Below are 20,590 nucleotides of genomic sequence, written 5' to 3' on the forward strand. Positions count from 1 at the left end.
AAATAATAATAGTCAAGAAGGTTTTGCCTCAAACTATTTGACTATTTTCTCCCTAATCATGAACTCTTAAGTTTTTACCATGTTCCTTTGTTTGCAATATGTGCTTCATTATCTTATTTAATCATGGATTATCTTTCCACTTAATTAAACTCACTTTTCATTTTGAAACTTTGCATTAAAAAGAAAAATACAGATGTCATGTAGAATTATTTGACTAATCTATTATATCAATCAAATAATTACTCCCTGGCCCCAGGTAGTTAAAGATGAGACATTGTTGATCAAAATCTCCCTCATGTCTTTCTTCAAATTCCAGAACTTTTAAAGCCAACTAAGTATAAAAGACCCAGATCATGAACACTGCTGAAAAACATCTTCTAAAATCAATGTCAGACACTTGGATTTCTGATTAAATGCAAGAAAAGATCCATCAAAAGAAATGCAGGTTTACCTAACTTAGGCAAAATGCTATGTTTTTCCCTCGCTTTCAACTTAGTTGTATCTTTGTTTTCCTTTGGTGGATAACATATGGAAGAACTTGCCTTGAGAATCTGATCACATCCCTGACAAATCTTCGTCTTCAGTTCACTAATAAATTCTAGTTTAAAGTAATTAGTTAAAAATGAAGATAAATAATTAATATTCAAGACCCATCTCTGACTCAAGATTGATTTCATAACAAATCAAAAATATTTACAAATAACAAATGACAACTTCAGATAATTCTTCAGGGGGCATATGGAAAGAGAGACAACAATAAAACATAATCCTCTGAAAACATGGTATTCTTGATTGGTTTAGAGTGGAGCCCAAGGAGCCGTGGGCTCTCCAGACCTAGAGGAAACTGCTATGAGTGGAATTAAAATCCGCTCAGGACAATGAATAGGTCAACAAACATGAGAACAAAGTCGAAGACAAAGTATTTGAAGTTACCCCCTTTTAAGGTGGGTTTCTCAGTTTTCTACCTCTGCTCAACTAAGGATATTGGAAATAGATCTGTACAGGACAGAGCCCACAGTCTTGGAGAAATGGGTGTTTCTGAAGTGTTCAAGGTTCATGCACTGAAAACACTCTCATTAAAGTCCCTAGGATATATGCATGTTTTAGGAGTCAGTGTCTTACCCATCCCCATGTTCTTATTTCCTTTCCCTTATTTCTCTACATTTGCAAAGTGCTATTGGCTAAACGAAGTATGTTCTATGGAATCCAGATGCTCAAGGAAGAAAAGCTTCTCTCATAGAATGGTTGACAAAGTGTTGCAAACCCTCTCCACTCCTTGGGGATTTACAATGTACATTAATCAACAATGTGGTGGAAATCACAGCAGGTAGGAGAGTAGGTAAGGTCTCCGTCTAGCTGGCCGTGTGGTTAGGGCAAATCTGCACAGCTCTGGAGGGCTCAGCTCTCTCCTCTCTAACAGAGTATTTTCTCAGCCACCTTAACAACTGCCTTGGGACATGGCCTGACTGTGGGGCTCTGGAGCAGACATTTCTGGCTGCCCACCCAGAACCATTTCTTCCTTCCTCCTTTTAAATTCCTCTTTTGATCAGATATCTACCCTCTGCCAGGCACCCCACATGCCTCAGGGAACAGTGAGCTCCCTTTCGCTGAACTAAGCCAAGGGTGACCACATCCTGATGGGTACAGCTTTCTATTAAAGGTACACAACTTGGGGACCCTTACCAACCTTACTAGGACCTACTTCCCCTGTGTTGCCTATCCTCTTTTGAAGAATATTTGCATTGGATTTGAGTTTTAGTCTTTGGCCACTCTGGACAAGCTCACCTTGCCCTTTGCTTTACATTGCTTCTTCCTGCCTCAGTCAATGGTCAGAACCAGGGACATCCAGCTTGTGTGGAAAAGGCCCCAGGTTTCCCAGAGTTCCCATTTGTCCTAGCCTCCCAGGATCCTTCCCAGCATGACAGCTCTGCCAAACCAAGTGTCCTCCAGGGGCAGACCTGTGTCCTCCCCTTAGCTAAGGCCAAATTTCATAGACCAAAAAAGCACAAATACGGAGGCGTGGGGGTTGTGCAGCGCTCTCAGCTTACTATTTCTAAGATGATGCCCTCAAATGACCAGTATCCAAATCACCAGTCTCATGATCAGATGCTGGCTGGAAATGCAGATCCCCAGACTTGCTGAGTAGTATTCCCGGGTTTAAGCCATGAAAGCCCTCGTTTTCACAGCCTAGACCATGACTAGTTCACATTCTGGATTACTCCAAAGACAGTTTGGCTTCCAGCCTCAGCCTCTGATGAAATAGAGGGCAAAGCAGTGAGAGAGGGGGTCTGGGAAGGAGACAGAATTACGAGGTGAAGAGAGAATCAGGAAGCATGATGGGAAGATGCTGGATGGTTTCGGGTGCACATAATGGAGTTGTGCCCAGAGGCAGGTGCAAATTATGACAGCCGTGTGCCTTCCGGCTTCACTACTTTTACCTTTGTGCATGCTCTACTAGCTTTTGCTTCTGGCAAGATTTGCACCCAGACATGCCCAGCAGCATGATGTATCCGTCCACAATAATCATAGAGTTGATGACAAGTAGGTGAAGAATAAAATGTCCAAGATCAAAAGGTCAAAGTTTTATAAAATGGCAATCTACATGTCACAAAACTTTTGCCTAAGAGTTAGTACTGTCACAAATGTGAAATACATTTTCCCAGTCCCACACCATACCTCATTTCCCAAGTCCGTGCCAGTTCATATCGCTCAATTCATGCTTCGTGTGGCTTTAGAAATTCTTTCCCAGTGAAGAGAAAACCACCCACCTCCTTCCCTCTTCTTATGAAATACATATTTCACAGTGACTGACACAACAGAATGTAGATTGTATGGAAAATAACACCTATAACTTCTGACTGCTAACTTCACTCAGAAATGGATGTAGGAAGAGTTTAGACACAGATGGGGAAAAAAAGTGTTCAGTACCATTCTTTTCTTTTTCAGAAAATGAGTCATGGACGGGAATTGAAAGTTTATTCTAGAATCTATTTATTCGGGAGCCTAGACAAAACAGACTTTTGAGAGTTCATTCTCTCAGACCCTCCTATTTATAATTAATCCTCTTTTCTAACAACAAACCTACCTCTTCTTTCCTGCCCCCACTACTTCAGTTCTCATTGGATATTTTGACACCAAAGTATTTTTCAGTTTCTTGCTCACGAGGGGCAAATTAGTACAAGGTCTGGGACACTTGGCCACCATTCCAGATTCTTATGCAATGGACTAAAAAATTCATGCAATGGATTCTAATGATTGGATTTATGTCTTGGATTCTAGTTTTAAAATTACACTGGAGACACCACCAAGAATCAACTTATACTGCATAGGGCTTTCATGTTAGAACTCAAAGGCCAGGTATTAACGTCTGGGTCTTCTGGTCACCATTGCCACTTCCAACTCTACTCTCTAGTAGCTCCCAAAGTGGCTGTGTATCAGAATCACTCAAGGATTTTGTTAAAAATAGATTTTCTGACTCAACTCCAACATAAAGAATCTGAATTTTTTTTTCTTTTTTTTGCAAGCTGCCTAAGTGAATCTTATACAGTCACCAAGGACCCATTTACTGAAGACATTTGGGAAGCACTTCTCTGGTCTAGTGGTTCTTGAACTTGTATGTGCTTCAGAGAGACCTAAAGGACTCATTAAAATACAGATTGAACCCTCAGAGTTTTCAGTAGGTCTGGGATGAAGTCTGAGAATGTGCATTTCTAACACGTTTCCAGATGATGTTGATGCAGATCTGGGGCCATGCTTTGAGAACCACAGCTCTAACCTAGGTTATTTGTACACATGTTTATTATTCATTAGCTCTTATATTACATGGCCAAGCAAGGCCTGGGCTTCAGAGGAAGGAATTATCCTCTCAGATCAAGGGTAACACTTGGCTGAGCATCATAATCACCTAGGAGCTTTTATTTTCTTTAACGCTCAGTTATTGGAATTAGGCTTCTGCTTCACCCCAGATCTACTGAATCGACATCTCCAGGATGCTCTGGGAATTTGTATTGTTTTGAAGTAAACCAGAAGTTTCTGATTACAAGGATTTGAAAACACTGCCTTGGATGAGCCAGATTTGTGACTTTATGAATAATTTATCTGAATCATTTATCTGAAATTCAATTTTAATGGGGTATCCTATATATATTTTTTTGTACATCTGGCACCCCTAGCGACTGAGCTGTATATCTGTGAAGAGTTTGTTTCCTCTGTGTGTTCCCCCTTTTGCTTAACACAGCCCTATTTTAAATGCTCAAGAGGGTGGTGGTGAGGAGTAAAATCCATGCAAACAGGATATGCAGGGTGAAGAAGAGAAAATGATTTCCTCAGGAAACACACACACACACACACACACTTCATTAATCGAGACAGCAGAAACAAAATCAGGAAGGAAAAAAATACTGTCTGTTAAGGGCTTTTTAGCAGACGATTCGTCAATTATACAGTCAAAAGAAACCCTGGGGAATAAAAAGACACCAAAGATGCTATTAAAATGTTCCAAGTGAAGCCATATATAATTAATTTCAAACAAGCATAAGCTATGAAAACTCAAATACTTCAAGGTGCTGAGTGAAAGGAAGGATAAATCTGCACCAGGCTTCAAAACCAATGCTTCCAGGTGAGTCTAAGATTAAGCCAGAGACAGGGAGATAATGATGTCTGCTCCCTCCCTGTTTTATTGGAAACTCAAGAGAGCCTTAAGACGAGATGCTCCCAGTGCATCAAGGACGAGAAGACAGACACATATAGGCCAGCACCTGACATCAGCACATAGCAACTAAAAACTGAATCAAATCAGTGGAGTAAAATCAAAACAGAGAAGAAAAATTCACTGACGCAGAAGACAAAGAATATAAAGGATGCAATTTGGCAAACCACTGCACAGGCTGAGTAACCACCATATAAGAACCATGGTCCCTGCAAAGCAAGCAGGTTTCTCCCTATTCTGTTTTACCAATCCATAGGTTAGGCATCAGCAAAGTTTTACTGTAAAAGGCAAGAGAACAAATCTTTTAGACTTTGTAGGCCATATACTGTCTGTTGCATCTACTCCTCCTTGCTGTTTGTAGCATGAAAGCAGCCATAGACAATACATAAATGAAGACATGTCTGTGTTCCAAATAAAACTTTATTCACAAAAATAGGTGGCTGCTGTGGAACTGAATGTTTGTGTCCCTTCAAAATTTATATGTTGAAGCTTCAATTCCCAATTTGATAGTATTTGGATATGAGGACTCTGGGAGTTAATTAGGTCATGAAAGTGGAGCCCTCATGAATGGGAATAGTGCCATATAAGGGAATGAAGAGACCAGTCTCTCTCTGCATTCTGCCCTGTATGAATACAAATGGTGGTCTGCAAACCAGAAAGAATGCCCTCCTCAGACACCCGATCTGCTGGCACCTTGATCTTGGACTTCTCAGCCCCCAGAACTGTAAGGATTAAAATTTTTTTAAGCCACAAAACTAATAGTGTATTTGTTACAGAAATCCAACAGACTAAAAGTGGTAGGACGTATTTGGCTGATGAACCATAGTTTGCAGACTCCCACCATAGGTGAGCCCACATGGTAAGGATAGTGTCATTAATGGACTGACTTGATGGAGTACTCAGTCTCCCGATGGTAGATGCTCAATTAACAAACAAACAAAAATACTCCATTATCACCATACATACAAGGGCAGAGTGTTTAGAGCTCACCCCAACTGCAAAGGCAGGAAATCAGGATTCTGAAAACAGAAGTTGCTGAGACTATTATAAAAGGGAAAGAGGAGACAAAGGGACCAAACATTTTAGCATGTTTTTAGAAAGGTTCTCTTGGTGGCCCTGACATTCAGAGAAAAGCTGACTGTATGGGGGAGGGGCCCTCTAGCCAGTTTCTTTGAAGTGAAGCTGCTACCCCTGAGGGTACAACATGTGATAGGGCTTCATCCTCCTCCATCAGGAAGGTTTCCTGACCTTTTCAATTGACTAATTACTGTTTAGCATCGTAAGAAGTATCCTTCCTGAAAAATAAAAAGCTAAGTCACTTTGGCAGAGAATTTCATAATTCAAGCTGGAATAGATCACCCATGGTGCATGGAAACTTAACTTCAGTGACCTCCTTTACAACACTGGTAAATGTTTTATCCGAGGTCGCCAGGTCAGTCAAGAAACACACAAGCATGCATTCTATACCGTATAATTTAAAAGCTTTATTTCCCCCCACAATAGTAAATGGGTTTCATATTAGTTCAACTGAAGTTTTCTTCCTATAGTTAGCTGCCTTTCTCACTGACTTTGTCATTGGTGGGAAAATTGCTTTCTCATGATGGAAGAGTTGATTTCATAGGGACACTCTGAGCTAATCACAGAAATGAGAGAGTCTGACCCAGCAGCTTCTGAAGGAGTCTTGAGGTCAAGCAGTCCATTCAGCTAAAGGCCCGGTCAGCAGGACCAAAACAGGCTGCTGCAACCTCTCTGTTGCAGATACTGGCAGGATCCTCCCTGCAGAAGAGACAAGATGCAGCCCCTCTGACCAGGAAGCCTGGAAGCCAGACAATCCCCTCACTTCCTGCCACATCCCCTTCCTCCATCCTGTGGCCCGACATAGGAGTGCTTTAGCTCAGCGAACAACTGGCTTCTGCTTTGTGGTCGTCCAAGGTGCACTCTTCACCAAGTGCAAGACTGGTCTTCACTCAAACGTTCAGCGTTCACACAATTTTTGGCTTGTGCTTTGGAGGGCGGTTTCTGTCTCTCTTAGGAACAGTGGCTTCATGTTAGCAGAGGCACGGAGACCCAGGCCAGCACTGGTAGGTAGAGCGTGGGGGCACTGCTGCCGGATGTTCTCTGAGCATGCATCACGGCGAAGACTGCATTAGTGTGGTTGGTGGGTAACTCTACATTACAGATCATTCCTTCACAGCAAGACCTACACTCCTGTTACAGAAGCAAGGGGAGAGGGGAAAGAGTAAGTAATGGGAAGGAGTGGAAGGGCAAAACAAAGAACAAAAGAATGCTTCCACAGTGCTGAGGACAGACAGAATTAGTTACCCAACTCATCCAGTCTATGAGACACTCAGGCCCTTGAGTACCTTTCCCCCACTAACCCGAAAGTAAGGACTATCTTGAGAGTCTTTTCATTTTAACAGTGATTTATCTGTAGCAAGCCAAGCATAAGCAAAGGAAAAAAGAGGAGGAGAAACTGAATAAGATTGCTTGATTGAGTCGACAAATCTTCTAAGGTTTGTAAGGAAAAACACTGACATGAAAATGAAAGCTAGGAACCTTTTGGGCTGGCCATTGATTTTCTTTCTCAGTACTACTTGTTAAGGGATAATAATGACTTTGTATTGTCTATACTAACAACTGATTTCTATCATTACAACAGCAAGGGCTTGCTAATTATGGCTGCTGAGGAGTGGAAAAGGCTTGCTCCCTCACAGCACAAGGTGTTTTCAGAGGAAGCAATCTTCTGTCATAATACCTGGTACAAGGCTTCAACCTGATAAACTTAGCCATCCATAGAGGCTTCCAGGATGGCTAAGAAAAGGGCAGCAACTCTACAAGTCTTTATCAGCTGCTTTCAACCCTGGCAGCAAGAACATCAGAATCTCCTTGGAGAACTTTAAAAAAGAAAAGAGAGATGCCTGGGTGGCTCTATTGGTGGCTCAGCTCATGATCTCCCTGTTCGTGAGTTCAAGCCCCACATCAGGCTCTGTGCTGATGTCTCAGAGCCTGGAGCCTGCTTTGGATTGTGTATCCCTCTCTCTCTCTGCCCCTCCTCTACTCGCACTCTATGTTTCTCTCTCTCTCTCTCTCTCTCAAAAATAAAAATTTTTAAAAAGAAAAAGGAAAGAAAAAAGAGCCTAATGCCCAAGACCCCACCTGAAGTTCAGTTTCAGCTGATCTGGGATGTTCCCTGACCACCACCAATATAGCTGTGAAAACTCCCCAGGTGACTCTCCAACGTTGCCAGAGCTAAAAGCTACTGATATCAGAAGCACTTTCTGTACACAGTAACTAAATCAAATTCTAAAATCTCATAAAATTAACATACTTTTCAAGTAATTTTTTGTCAAACATTTCACAATTCCAGGCATTTAAAAGAGTGAAATTGCTCATTTTAGAATGATAAAAAATTAAGGAGATCAACTGATCTGAAATATATCTATACTTCATCATATTAAACTAAGATCAATTCTTTCAGACTTTCATGTCCCCATCTAAGCAGAGGTAGGGGTTAAGACCAGGTTTCCTTAGTAAAAGACATCCCCATTTCCCTCTTTCCACAACCCAGCTACCCTGTGCATTGTTCTTGGTGATATCTGGCCATAAACAAAATACATGAGCTGGGTTCTGTAGCGTTCATCACTCTCTCATGGATGGTTGGCTCTTGGGCTTCCAGAACAGACTTCAAACAAATCAAGTTCGAGGTCTAGGATGGAGCTCTGTGGTCCAGGAATTATCATTTGTTTTTAGTGACATTTTTTGTTGAAGGACAGGAAGTCTTCAATTTCTCTTTGGTCTCCACTACATCACTGTAAGGGAGTCTTTCCTTAAAGACTACATGTATACAACAGGTTACTTTATCCTTCCTGCCTTTCCATTATGTATAACTAATGACCAATAGGAAAAACCTTAGGACAGTAACCTTACACATACACACACACTCCTTACTGTATGTTCAGAATCTCGGCTGTGGTGGCAGCCAACAAAATGACATTCACTTCTGGAGGCACATTTTTTGGTAATGGATGTACTTCTTCCATGGCTGGTGAAGTGGTGAACTGTCAGACAGTACTGTGTATCTAGGCAGGGGGAGAAAAGGCAACGTCATGTTTCACGCTGCAAAAGAGAAACTCAACAATCACTTCGGGAAAGACTAAAACTCAGGATGATCCTTAGGTTTCTAGGCAAGAAGTTTAATGGCAGGAGTGGATGCCTCTCCTTTGGTGCCAGCTAAAGCTGAGAAAAAAGTTGAACAAGCTTTTCATCAGCACCTTAGGTCTGCTCATTTCATATGAGAGTGCCAGCATCTCTGTCTCTGTCTGTCTCCCTATGAAGCACGTGTTCTAGAACTCCAAAATAAAATGAGAGTTGTAAACGTAAAATGCAGTGGGTTAGAACACATCTTGGTGTATTATTCAGCATTTGTTTCTCGTATACTAACAGACGTGGTAGAATAGAATGAAAACAGGTGCTTCAAAGTATACATCAAGACCACCTTCCTGACCCATCCACTTCTTACTCATGCTCTAATCCTCCCTGCATGTTTGACTTTTCCGGAGTATTCCCATTTTCCTACTCTCTCTGCCCCTCCCTGCACAGAGCTCATGTCTACAGTTTTTCCTATAGCTTTAAGTACTCACATTTTACTACTTTTAAAGAAAGTGATTTCATTCAATATGCTAGGACCCGCCACTTCAGTTTTGCATCTCTCTCCAGTTATCTCAGACCAATGCAATGCTCCTTAGTTTATTGAGAAGGGACTACAGCAGGAATGTCATAAAATGGGGGGAAACCTGACTAATGTGGAGAGCACTTGGTTTTAGAGAATTCTGTCATATGTGAGCACTATTAGGTCCTTAAAGCTCATTTTCTTTTGAATAAAAGATGATAACAAGTGTCCGACATTTTGATAGGGTTGTGGTAAGCTTCAAATAATATCAACACGCCATCAGCGAGGCACTCTAACAGGTATTCACTCAGTCAATCCTTACAATAAGCCTTAAGGCAAGTCATATTAATATCATTTTACAGATAGAAAAGCCAAGGCACGGTTTCTTGCCCACAGTTACTTTAGACAGAAGGTGGTGGAAGATAGGATTCTAACCTAGGCAGTTTTCTGGGGTTTGTACTCTTAGCCAGAACACTATTCCGCCTCTCAGCATACCTAGTGTTAAACTAGATGATGCTTTGCTGTGCTCTAGGAGAGTAGCTGACTTCTGCCTTTAGAAGGACAGGGAACCACTGAATGTTTGGGAAACGCATTTCGACCTATACTTCACATAAAGAAGAATCGGAAACTGGTAGCTGCATGTGTTCGTATAAAATGCCACACATGCTAAAGCACCCTAGAAAGTCAGAATAGAAGCCAGGCTAAAATAAAATAAGAAATGTCATTCTTGTCATATCCTGTTACACAGAGAACCTCTCTTAACAACACTGACAGACCACAGAAGTAAAGCTCTAAGGTGAAAAGGAAACCTGAGCTGACAAAGAACAATAGCTGTGGGCCAGTCTGCCCCCGAGAAATGGTTGACTATCACGCCCCTAAATGATGACTAACTGAAAAGCAAGAAATTATACCCTCAGGTAGAATTCCAGATGGTTAGTATCTTTGGGGCTTGACTGGAGCACAGTCAAAAATGTACTGTCATGCACACTGGAATGTAGGGTCGTTCCGTGGCAGTCTCGTTAAGAGTCAAGTTTTCAAGTTGGACTTGGAAGAGCCAACTTCCTTCACCCTTCCCATCTCTGACGTTTCCTTGCTGATGGAAAGCTGCAGCTCCCTTCTTCTGCTCACGTGTTTCAACAGAGATGAAACTCTGCAACCCGGAAATATCCATGCACGTTCCCATTCAAGACGGCTTTGATTCATGAATGACAAATCAGAGCACTGTGCTGTTCCTAGTAGGAACAGTGTTTGGATACAATTCAAAATAATATAGTCCATGAAGACGAAGTACAAGGAGTTGGACATCAGTGCCGTAATTTGCTACTGTCACAATCCTTACCACCCAGTTTTCAGGGGCATTTAAAGCAAATAGCTAAGAATGGTACCCACCCTCTGAAGTAAATTAGTAAAGAGAGGCATCAGCCAACCTTAAAAACTTTGCAATTACTAAGATAAATTTCTGTGCAAAATGTAGAAACAAATCTTCAAATGCACAAGATACATAAATGTACTCAAACACACACACACAATTTAAGGTCACTCTACAGAAATGTAAAAGAACCTCAAGACAAAATTAAAATAATTAATTACTCTTGAAAAGAAATCATGAAAAATACTGTCCAGAGGCACGTGGGTGGCTCAGTTAAGTGACCCACTCATGGTATCGGTGCAGGTCATGATCTCGTGGTTGTGAGATTGATCGCCACATCTGGCTCCATGCTGAATGTGGAGCCTGCTTGGGATTCTCTCTCTCTCTTCCTCTCCCCTTCTCACTCATGCTTGCTCGCTCTCCCTCTCTCTCCAAATAAATACACATTAAAAAAAAAGAAAAATACTTTCCAAGTAGATGTCACAACCATTTGTGCTAATTTACAGCCTAAGAGTCTCAGGCACCATAGAGGTCTGCAGTGTGTACTAATCATTGGTACCATACACTGGCTTTATCTGGAAGAGGTAAGGCTATTTTACTGCTTTATAGAATATGGTACAAAGATTTCCAAAAGAGTCAAGGTAATAGTACACCCAAACTGGTAATCTTTAGCTCTAGAAGAGTTTGTTGGTTGGTCAGTTTGCTTTTCTTGGCCTTTTAGGTCTGAAAACCTAAAAAATAGTACTTCCTAAAAATCTGAATAGCCTCATCTTATAGCTGAGTAGAGCTTTCCAATTCCAAATCATCCCTCAGCACATCCTGTCTGCTTTACCTCCAAGTTTATATATGTTAAATCATTCGACTTCTTGTCCCTCTATCCCTACCACCATAGTCCCGGTTGTCATCTTCTCCTGCCTAAAGACAATAAAAGACCCCACTTGGTTTCCCTTCTACTTTTGTCCCCAACCACTAGGGATGTATCCGGGAGCTAAGCAAACTAAAAAGTTCTCAAATGTTTGTCAAATGAATGAATGAGTTATCAAGGCACCAATGTATCTCAAGAGTATAAAAACCCTTCTTTGCTTTAGCCAGTAAGTGTGACTTTTCTAGAGGTATCAAGCATTTCTGAAATTCTTAGAATGCCTAAGACAACACTGTGGACTATTTGTTCTGCTTGATAAATACTATTTAAGAAATCCTCCCTGGAGGTACACACAGCACACACAAACTGAGGTTATACCATCAGTTTCCAAGTACTCTCAGAGTAGTCTGATACCTGCACAGTCTACTAAAAGAAATCTGATTTTGATATAACATCATCAGCGTGTTGATATATGCTAATCCCATTATATAAGGCAGGTCTGCTCACGGCCAGTTAAGAGAGACCTAAATGAGGTATAATCACCAGAGAGTGTTCCAAACTCAGTGCACTTACTTTGTGGGCACCATTTGTCTTCTGCCCATCGATTGCAGTTATAATTATCCCTTGCATTTTCACAGGTAAAACACTTGAAGCTATTTGGAAATGGCGTAGCTTTAAAGAAAAATGCACAGTGAAACAAAGGTTAAAAAAGACAAAAATTTTAAACATCAAAGATGGCACAAATTAGCAACTTTTATTAGATCAAACGAAATTTACAAACCATCATCCTTAGAGTTTTCGTTGCCAAGGAGCTGGAGTTAACTGCCAGACTTCGGGGCATATTTATTCTCTTTTCTTTAAATATTTTGTCTATGCTTATCTACTATAGAGTAATGAAAATGGTTCCACAAGCCACTTTGAAACACCCATGGTATTGTTTCATTACAATTTATAACTTGGGAAGAAGTGGGGGTTGAGAACACAGGAAAGGGTGGTGGCGGGATTGGAACCAATGATTTGGTTTAGTGTGGCCCCTGAAAAGAACTGGAGTCAGATTAACCTGAGCTTGAATTCTGTTCTTCCTACTGAGTAGCTTTACCATTTTTAACTTCCAGGAAATAATAATATTTAGAGAAATGCTAACAGTGAAGATCCCCATGACTTGCAGAGGAATCATGAAGATTAAACAGGAGGCTGCAATAAAAAATATCTAGCATAGTCCCTGGCACATCAAATCCTGCTGGTTTCTGTCTACACGCACTTCCATTATAGCCATCTTCAACCTCAATCAAGTAATCTCACTTGATATACGTCAATTATCACAACATTAGACCTCAATCAGGAATGTAACATTTAATGTAAGGATGATAGCAATTCTCAGGCTCTTATGCTCATGCTGGTGTTACAGAAAGCAGGAATTATGACTGCTGGCAGTCTGGATTGAAAGCAACTAGAATGTCCTTTTGGTCTTTAGGTTTTTGTGGTTTTTTTCCCCCAACCTTGTATCTTGTTATTTTAATGGGCAAGAAGTCAAAAGTGTAATAAATTTGACATTTCTTTATAAGCCATGGCATAAAGCCTTATGTAAAACTTCCAATTCTTCCATTTTTGGAGAAAATGGATAAAGATTAAGGAAAATGTCCGACCATCCTAGTAAACTGATCACGTTAGTCAAATAATATTTCTATTTTTTTAATGATTTTTTTAATCATAAAATTTTATTAGGCTTAAAGTTTCAAAATTTGTCTATAATTTAGATTTTATGAAAGTCTAAATGTGTTTGTGCCATGTCATTAAGTTATTAGTATACAATCATTACCAGTTTAGAAACATATAATAAATGATAGTTCAAGGTGTGTGTGGTATATATGTGATATATGTGTGTATGCACACACACACGCAGTGTCACAAATAATAAAGAAAGCACAAAGGGAAGAAGAGTAATATACAGGCTTCATTTAGAAGTGGTATAAAGACAGTGGGTCCCAAACCTGGCTGTGCATGAATAGTATCAGGAGAGCTTTTTTAAAAAGAAGAGGGTTTGGGGGAGGGAAAGAAAAGAAAATAATTTACATCCCACCCTTCTGACTACTGAACCTCTGCAGAGGGGACCAAGGAATATGTAGTTTTAAAGGGTTTTATCATGATTTTGATACTCTTCCAGGTGTGGGAACTACAGCCATTCATCTTTGTACCAATAGATGTCTATAATCTTTCTCTAATAAAGTATATCAGAGAAGTCTCACTTGTCTGAGGAGAGAAAGCAGATGATATATGTATAAAAGTACAAAAATACACATGTATGCATATAAAATATATTATCCTATAGATAATGTTCACTGATATTTGCTTCTGTGGAAGCAATATTATTATTTATTAGTGGAAAAGTTGAATTTTATACAGCCTTTTCTAGTGGTGACTATGCATATTAATGAAAATCCAAGTATTATTTCCCACCTAATTTCAAATATACAAATCTGTTTCAAAATTGTTAATGGTCATTTGAAAGAATATATCATTTAGGGGTGTCTGGGTGACTTGGTTGTTGAGCATCTGACTCTTGATCTCAGCTCAGGTCTTGATATCAGGGTCATGAGTTCAAACCTCATGTTGGGCTCCACAACCATATATAAATTATATACGGAGAAACTTCCTTCCTACAGCCAATATCCTTATCCATTGAAGAGATCAACAAAGAACACTGTCTGCTAAGCCATTCGTGGTGACAGTGTTCAAGAGATTATTTTACTTTTTCATTTTTAAAAATGTTTATTTATTTTTGAGAGTGAGAGAGCAAGCGAGTGCACGTGAGTAGGGGGAGGGCAGAGAGAGAGAGGGAGACACAGAATCAGAAGCAGACTCCAGGCTCCGAGCTGTCAGCACAGAGCCCGACGCGGGGCTCGAACTCATGAACCGTGAGATCATGACCTGAGCCAAGTCAGATGCTTAAACTGAGCCACCCAGGCACCCCAAACAGAGTATTTTAACCAAGAACCATTTTGAGACTTCAGCAGAAAGCTAAAGCATTTTAAAGAAATGGAGAAAATTTCTGTCATTATGTACTACTCCTCCTCACCAAAGTAGTGAAGACTCTCTGGCTTATTCTAGGTATAAACCAAATATTCCAGAGCAGGCAAAGTTATTATAGGTGGAAAGAGGGACTTCGAATTGTCGCCCTGACCCTACAGTCATGAACCAGGACACAACCACTACTTACGGTCCAGAGGAGGCCTCACGTTGTAGAAGTTGATGTTCTTGGCCAATGCCCAGTTTTCTGACAAGATAAAGATCTGGACAACAGCTACAGCCAGAGCATGACGGAGGGGCAGCATTCTGACCTTGGTTATGGGAAAGTCCAAAACTCACATCTACAATGAAAAGAGAGACTGGTCGCATTTATCTGTATTTTGTTTGTCAGGAGGAGCAGGCTTTGCTTCCATTTGGGAAGCCTGATTGTTCAAATCTATCCAACCATCTACTTGTTCTATAGGGCCCACACCTGTAAGCAAACTGCATTCTTTTTCACAGATGAAAGCTAAGTAATTACTGCCTTCTACTGGTCAGGCCTCTGCACTAGCCAGTTAAGCTCTAGCAGGACACCCAAAGGCCTTTCAGGCTCGGGAAGAACAAGGAACAGCATGGGCGTGGCCGCACCCCATTCCCTCACTGCCTGAGGCTAGCCGGCGTACTTTGTGCTGAATCAGCCAATCACTTAACAAACAGGGTTCAGAGGCGCGTTCACCTGAAGTTACCGAACCACCTACCTGTCAAGTCCATACTCTGAGTAAACACTTGTGTTTGAGAAATTTTGCAACGCTTTCAAAACCTGGAAGAAACCTTAAGAGTCAGAGCACTAGGAAGGGCAGTGCATAAATGTACAACGAGTTTGGGAAATAGAGTCTCTGCTGGGCCCCAGAGCACAAAGACAATGCCATCCCCATCTGTGTCTGTCACACTGGGTGCAACAAGCTGCCGGGAGGTTCTAGAGAACACAGAGTAAGGGTTGTCTGAAATGCTGATGTGATGTTAGTCTTAGCCCACAAATACTGCTTCTGCTTTCAAAGAGGTGAAGTAGGTTTGATACCCAGTGAAACAACAGACGTCCGCAGCGCACCGAGGAAGACAGTACATCTTAAGTCCCACTGGTTCTACCCTCTAGAAGCAGACCTGGTAGTAAGAAAATCTTCAGGAGACATGCTGAGAACATACAGGATCACCACAAACAGGTTCTCTTTGGCAATGGAGAGGTGTGGGAAGCAGAAAAGGATGTAACTTGGAGTCCAAAGACTTTGGTTCAGGTATTGGCTCTGCTATTTATTAGCTGTCTGACCTTGGGCAAGCTCTTTAAGCTCTATTAACCTCAATTTCCTCATCTGCAAAGTGGTTTAATAACACCCATTCTGCCCACACGTTTGGATAATTGTAAGCATCAAATATAGGCTCAGGTAGAATCACATAGGATTGTGAAAGTAACAGCACTTGTAATACAAGTCTGTGAAAATGCTAGAACCTTAGAGTTCAATAATATTGCCTGAATTTATTTTCTTCTTGCTGAATCAGCCGGTCTCTGTGGGTTTAGGAAATTTTTCAAAGAAGAAAAGTTTGATCTCTGCACATATGAGCATAATCCTTCACATGGATATTTTGTTTGAAGCCAGGATAATAACGCACAGAATCTAGGGATTTTACCTCTCCCTCTTGTGTTGTGAGTATATTGGTTTTGTGTGTATAGCTAATAATGCCTACCTACAAAGATGGAACTAGATAGCAGACAAAATATAGCCAACAGCATCCCCATCCCTATAGATGGCTTCTGCCACCAATTGAACATAGTCTCTAAGAAGTACTCAGTGTAAAGGAACCTGGAAGGTTTCAAAAGCCAATAGGGCTAAACCTCCTATACTGCATTTCAGCTCACGGCAGAATGCGACCTACTGATATGTAAATACATATATAAAATTCTGTCCTGGTTCATTTTAGAAACCAAAATTGATCATTCACAGTTATTAGATTTCTAAATCTTATTTTTATGCTCTTTCTGAAGAAATGGACGTTTTTTATAGCTAACTTTATTATTCCTTACAGACGAGTCATTATGCTGGTACAAATTCTCCTTCTCGTATTCCTTTCTCTAAGCTGGACTACTCTATATTCATTGTGAATCTGGAGCCAAGGAATGAAGACCCCTGCTTTACACCAGTGGAGAAACTTTGAGTAGGAGAGACTCATTCCTTTTTCACAAATCTCAAATTCATTGTGTTCCAATAGCACCCACATTCAAGTAATATGGAAATAATGCCTAAGATTATACATTTCAGAGTGCTATCGTCTACATTCAGTCCCTTTTCCATCACTAACAAATATGGGACCTCAGACAAATTGCTTCAACTTTCCAAGCCTCGGCTTGCCCATCTGTAGAAGAGGTACAATAACAGTCCCTACCTCAGAGTATAGAAGCACAGACTAAATGACATCATGTGTATGAAGCACTCAGCCGAGTGCTGGGCACATGGGCACGTTCAGGTAGAGTACAGGCTCAAATACCTGCTTCTAAACCTACTCTCTTTGTAGACTGGTGAAAGTTCCTTGACCTCTCTGTACCACAACTTTTGCATCTATAAAATGGAAGTAATGATATTAATACCTACCTCATAGGGTTGTAGGAATTAGTTAATACACATAAAGCACTTATCTAATTAGCTGTGTTCGCCATTTTTCAATCCTCACTAGGTAGCATTCACTGTTAAGAACATATCTCCAAACAGGAATCACAAGTCAGAACCCCTGGTTTTTCTCATGTAATCTCTATGTGAGATAGAAGCTCATTTATTCATTCAAATGTCATTACTGACATGTAGTGCATAGAAAGAAATTGTTATTACTGGACCTCCAACACGGTCTTTGCTCTCATGAAGTGTGCATTTTAGAAGGAGAAGACAGACACTAACTATGGGGAAAATGTAATTTCAGATAGTCATGATTCTGAGATTAGTACAATAGAGAGATGTATGGGTGAATAGGAGGACCTACTTTACATATACAGTGGACCCAGTATGAGAAGAAACCACCCAAGCAAAGAATCAAGGGAAAAGACACTAGGATTTCAAGATAGGAAGAAGTGCACGTGCAGGGGGGGAGGGGGCAGGAACAAAGTCAGAGGTGGTGGGACCAGATCATACAGGCACTTACTTACAGGCCATGGCAAGGATTTGGGATCTAACAAAACCAAGGAACTGTTTGGTTTTAGATTATCTGATTTTGAAAAAATGCTTGGTCTCTGCAGAGCAACAGGTGCCAAATCCCTAGCCTTATTTCTCACTCCCAGAATAAAGGGATGCCAATAACAGACAACATAGAGGAATTTAGGATTCACGAAGGTTTCTCTGAATAAAAGAGTGATTGGATGGCAGACGACTTTAAAACAACCAAATGAACAGCAAACCCAAGGATTAGATTTGTATTTTGTTTTTTCCATTCTTCAAAACAGGACTGTAGGGAAAGTGGCATCATTACCATTGTACAAGTGAGCTTAGGAGACAATGTGTGTAAAGATCCTAGCACACTGCCTTGAACACAGTAACCCCATCAAAACAACAGTGAAAAGTTGCCATATGGACTAGTATATTTTTATTTCCATTTTTAGCTAAAACAGCATAGCCTTATTGTATCAAAATTTGCCAGAACTGCAAAGGTTTTACCTATCAAATGAAACAAACAAACAAAACACTAAATAAAAATGTCTGCTATTTTCCAGAGCCGGCTTTATAATCTATTACCAATACTGCTTTCCCCTAAGTACCTATATCTATCTCTATCTATTCTGCAGTGGATAGGTTTGTGCTAACATGACTGTTTTATCTTTCACAACCAAAAGACATTAGGATAATGAAAAAGCAAATGACTAACTATGGTATCTGAAAGTTGTTTTACATTTAGAATCATTTCACGGAGACTCTGAACTAAAAATTATCTGCTGAGACTTTGCTGAGTAGGCTCTCACTGCAGTCTTTGTTGCAGAACAAGGTTACAGTAGAGCTTGTATATTGCTCCAGAAGGAAAAAAAAGAAGTCTTTAAGATGAGTCAGACTAAACCATTCTGGAATTTTCTCCAGGACCATCACACAGAGCAGAGTTCTTCAGAGCGGGGAGGGGTGACTTGTAAGCTTGTTAGGGTTATTTGCAAAATATTGTGTCTATATAGATTTTTTCCCCCTGGGCTGAGGATCTCAAAAGGAATCTGTTAAGGAATCTGTTAATCTTAACATAACAGTTAAGAACTGCTGCTTGCCGTTTCAGAATATAACTGTCAGGATTTGGCTTCCTGTGACTTAGATGGTTTTATATTTGACACTAAGAAAGTTCCACATATACATTAGGTATCTGGTATACACTCAACTTCAAGGATGGCTCAAATCATTCCTCCCCAGCAGAGCACAATATTTTTATCCATTTTTTTCCCACAGATGGTAGGCCTGGTCAGAAACCCCTCATCTGTGGTGCTGGTCTTCCATTTGGTTTATGATCCTCTCTTTGGCAAGTAGGATATGCTCCAGAATGCCAAAAGAAAGGGGTACTTTCTGCAAAGGCAGATTCAACAGAGATGGGCAACTCTCAGGTACTCCAGGGAATGGCAGGTAGCCAGATGTGTACATTTGCAAAGCCCACCTGGCCTATTACTGCCCAGAGTAAAGGACCTACACGGCACTTGGTCCAGAAGCTTGACTATTTCCCAGGTCTGAGTAATAATCAGCATCTTATCCTACATGTGGCATTTTCTGTCTCCACGGAAAATATGCAAAGATGATGGGGGGTTTCAACAAGCAGCATGTCCTTGACATCATAAACTCTCTTTTGGGGTAGGGAAATGACCTACATTATTTTTTAAACTATTTTTTAATTCCCTAGGTCTAGGCTCAGTGCATGGTAAATATGCAATAAATACTTTTTTTCTTTAAATAGAACCAACATCTTAGCTATGATCTTAAGGAACTCTTTTCTTAACAAGACAAAGATTGTGGGCAGTAAGGAGTTGATGGAATGTCCAAAGATGAAGAAATGGTCTCAAAAGGAATGGACTCAAAGGGAGATTTGAAAAAGAAGAGACCAAACAATGTGGTAAATACTGGTACTTCCTGCACAGTTGCTAAAAATGAGTCAGCAAGCCAAGGCTAACTCCAACTGCCAATAAAACAAATGAAATGGATAATTTAGAGGAAGCAGCTCTACTAAGTCCAACATGCCCATCAACACTCATATTCACACTTTCCTGAAAGCATCACTTATCCCGCAGTAAGACACTTTAATGACAAACTTTAATAGGCCCGGTTTCCCTTGTAAAAAGAATAGAAGGCCAAGTGGAAATTCAAAATGAGTGCTGAAATTTTACTAAGAAGGACAAGAATAGATGAAAACACTCCTCTCAAAAGAAGAAATCTGCCCAAACCAAAAAACTTTATAACCTGCAACAAGGATTGTGTTACTTGCTTCTGGCTATTAGGCCAGGTTGGCCAATGGAGACACTCTGGTTCCTGTTACATTTAAGAACAGTGTTCATGGGATCTATGCCGAGACCCTGTTGTAGTTCCCTTCCTTGCAGGGGGACTGGGGTTTCAATTGCTAACCTACCTGGGCATCGAGAGCCCAGCTCCTACGCTGCAGCTTCTACCTTCTCTAACAGGTGTTCTATTTCTGGTACACAAAAAGTTCTATTGTCCTCCTAAGTTTAAATATGAATTTCCTGGGGCGCCTGGGTGGCTCAGTCGGTTAAGCGTCCGACTTCGGCTCAGGTCATGATCTCACTGTCCGTGGGTTCGAGCCCCGCGTCGGGCTCTGTGCTGACAGCTCAGAGCCTGGATGGAGCCTGTTTCAGAATCTGTGTCTCCCTCTCTCTGACCCTCCCCCGTTCATGCTCTGTCTCTCTCTGTCTCAAAAATAAATAAAAACGTTAAAAAAAAAAAATTAAAAAAAAAATAGGAATTTCCT

The 20,590-nt window shown here is 40.7% G+C and overlaps 1 protein-coding gene across 9 annotated transcripts in view; it reads right to left on the bottom strand.

The window, feature by feature from the left end:
• Positions 1-6,177: 6,177 nt before the first annotated feature.
• Positions 6,178-20,590, bottom strand: part of LYPD6B (LY6/PLAUR domain containing 6B) — a 174,102-nt gene continuing 159,689 nt past the window's right edge. For all 9 annotated transcript variants that reach the window (XM_060626454.3, XM_060626447.3, XM_060626449.3 and 6 more), the window contains 4 exons: positions 14,826-14,976; positions 12,182-12,280; positions 8,657-8,787; positions 6,178-6,916 (listed from right to left, as the gene is read on the bottom strand). In XM_060626454.3, coding sequence (XP_060482437.1) covers positions 6,752-6,916; positions 8,657-8,787; positions 12,182-12,280; positions 14,826-14,940 — 510 coding nt within the window. In that variant the 5' untranslated portion in view covers positions 14,941-14,976 and the 3' untranslated portion in view covers positions 6,178-6,751. The remainder of the gene's footprint in view (positions 6,917-8,656; positions 8,788-12,181; positions 12,281-14,825; positions 14,977-20,590) is intronic.

Source organism: Panthera onca, chromosome C1 (genome assembly GCF_046562875.1).
Source record: "Panthera onca isolate mPanOnc1 chromosome C1, mPanOnc1 haplotype 2, whole genome shotgun sequence".
In the NCBI taxonomy this organism is placed as follows: Eukaryota; Metazoa; Chordata; class Mammalia; order Carnivora; family Felidae; genus Panthera; species Panthera onca.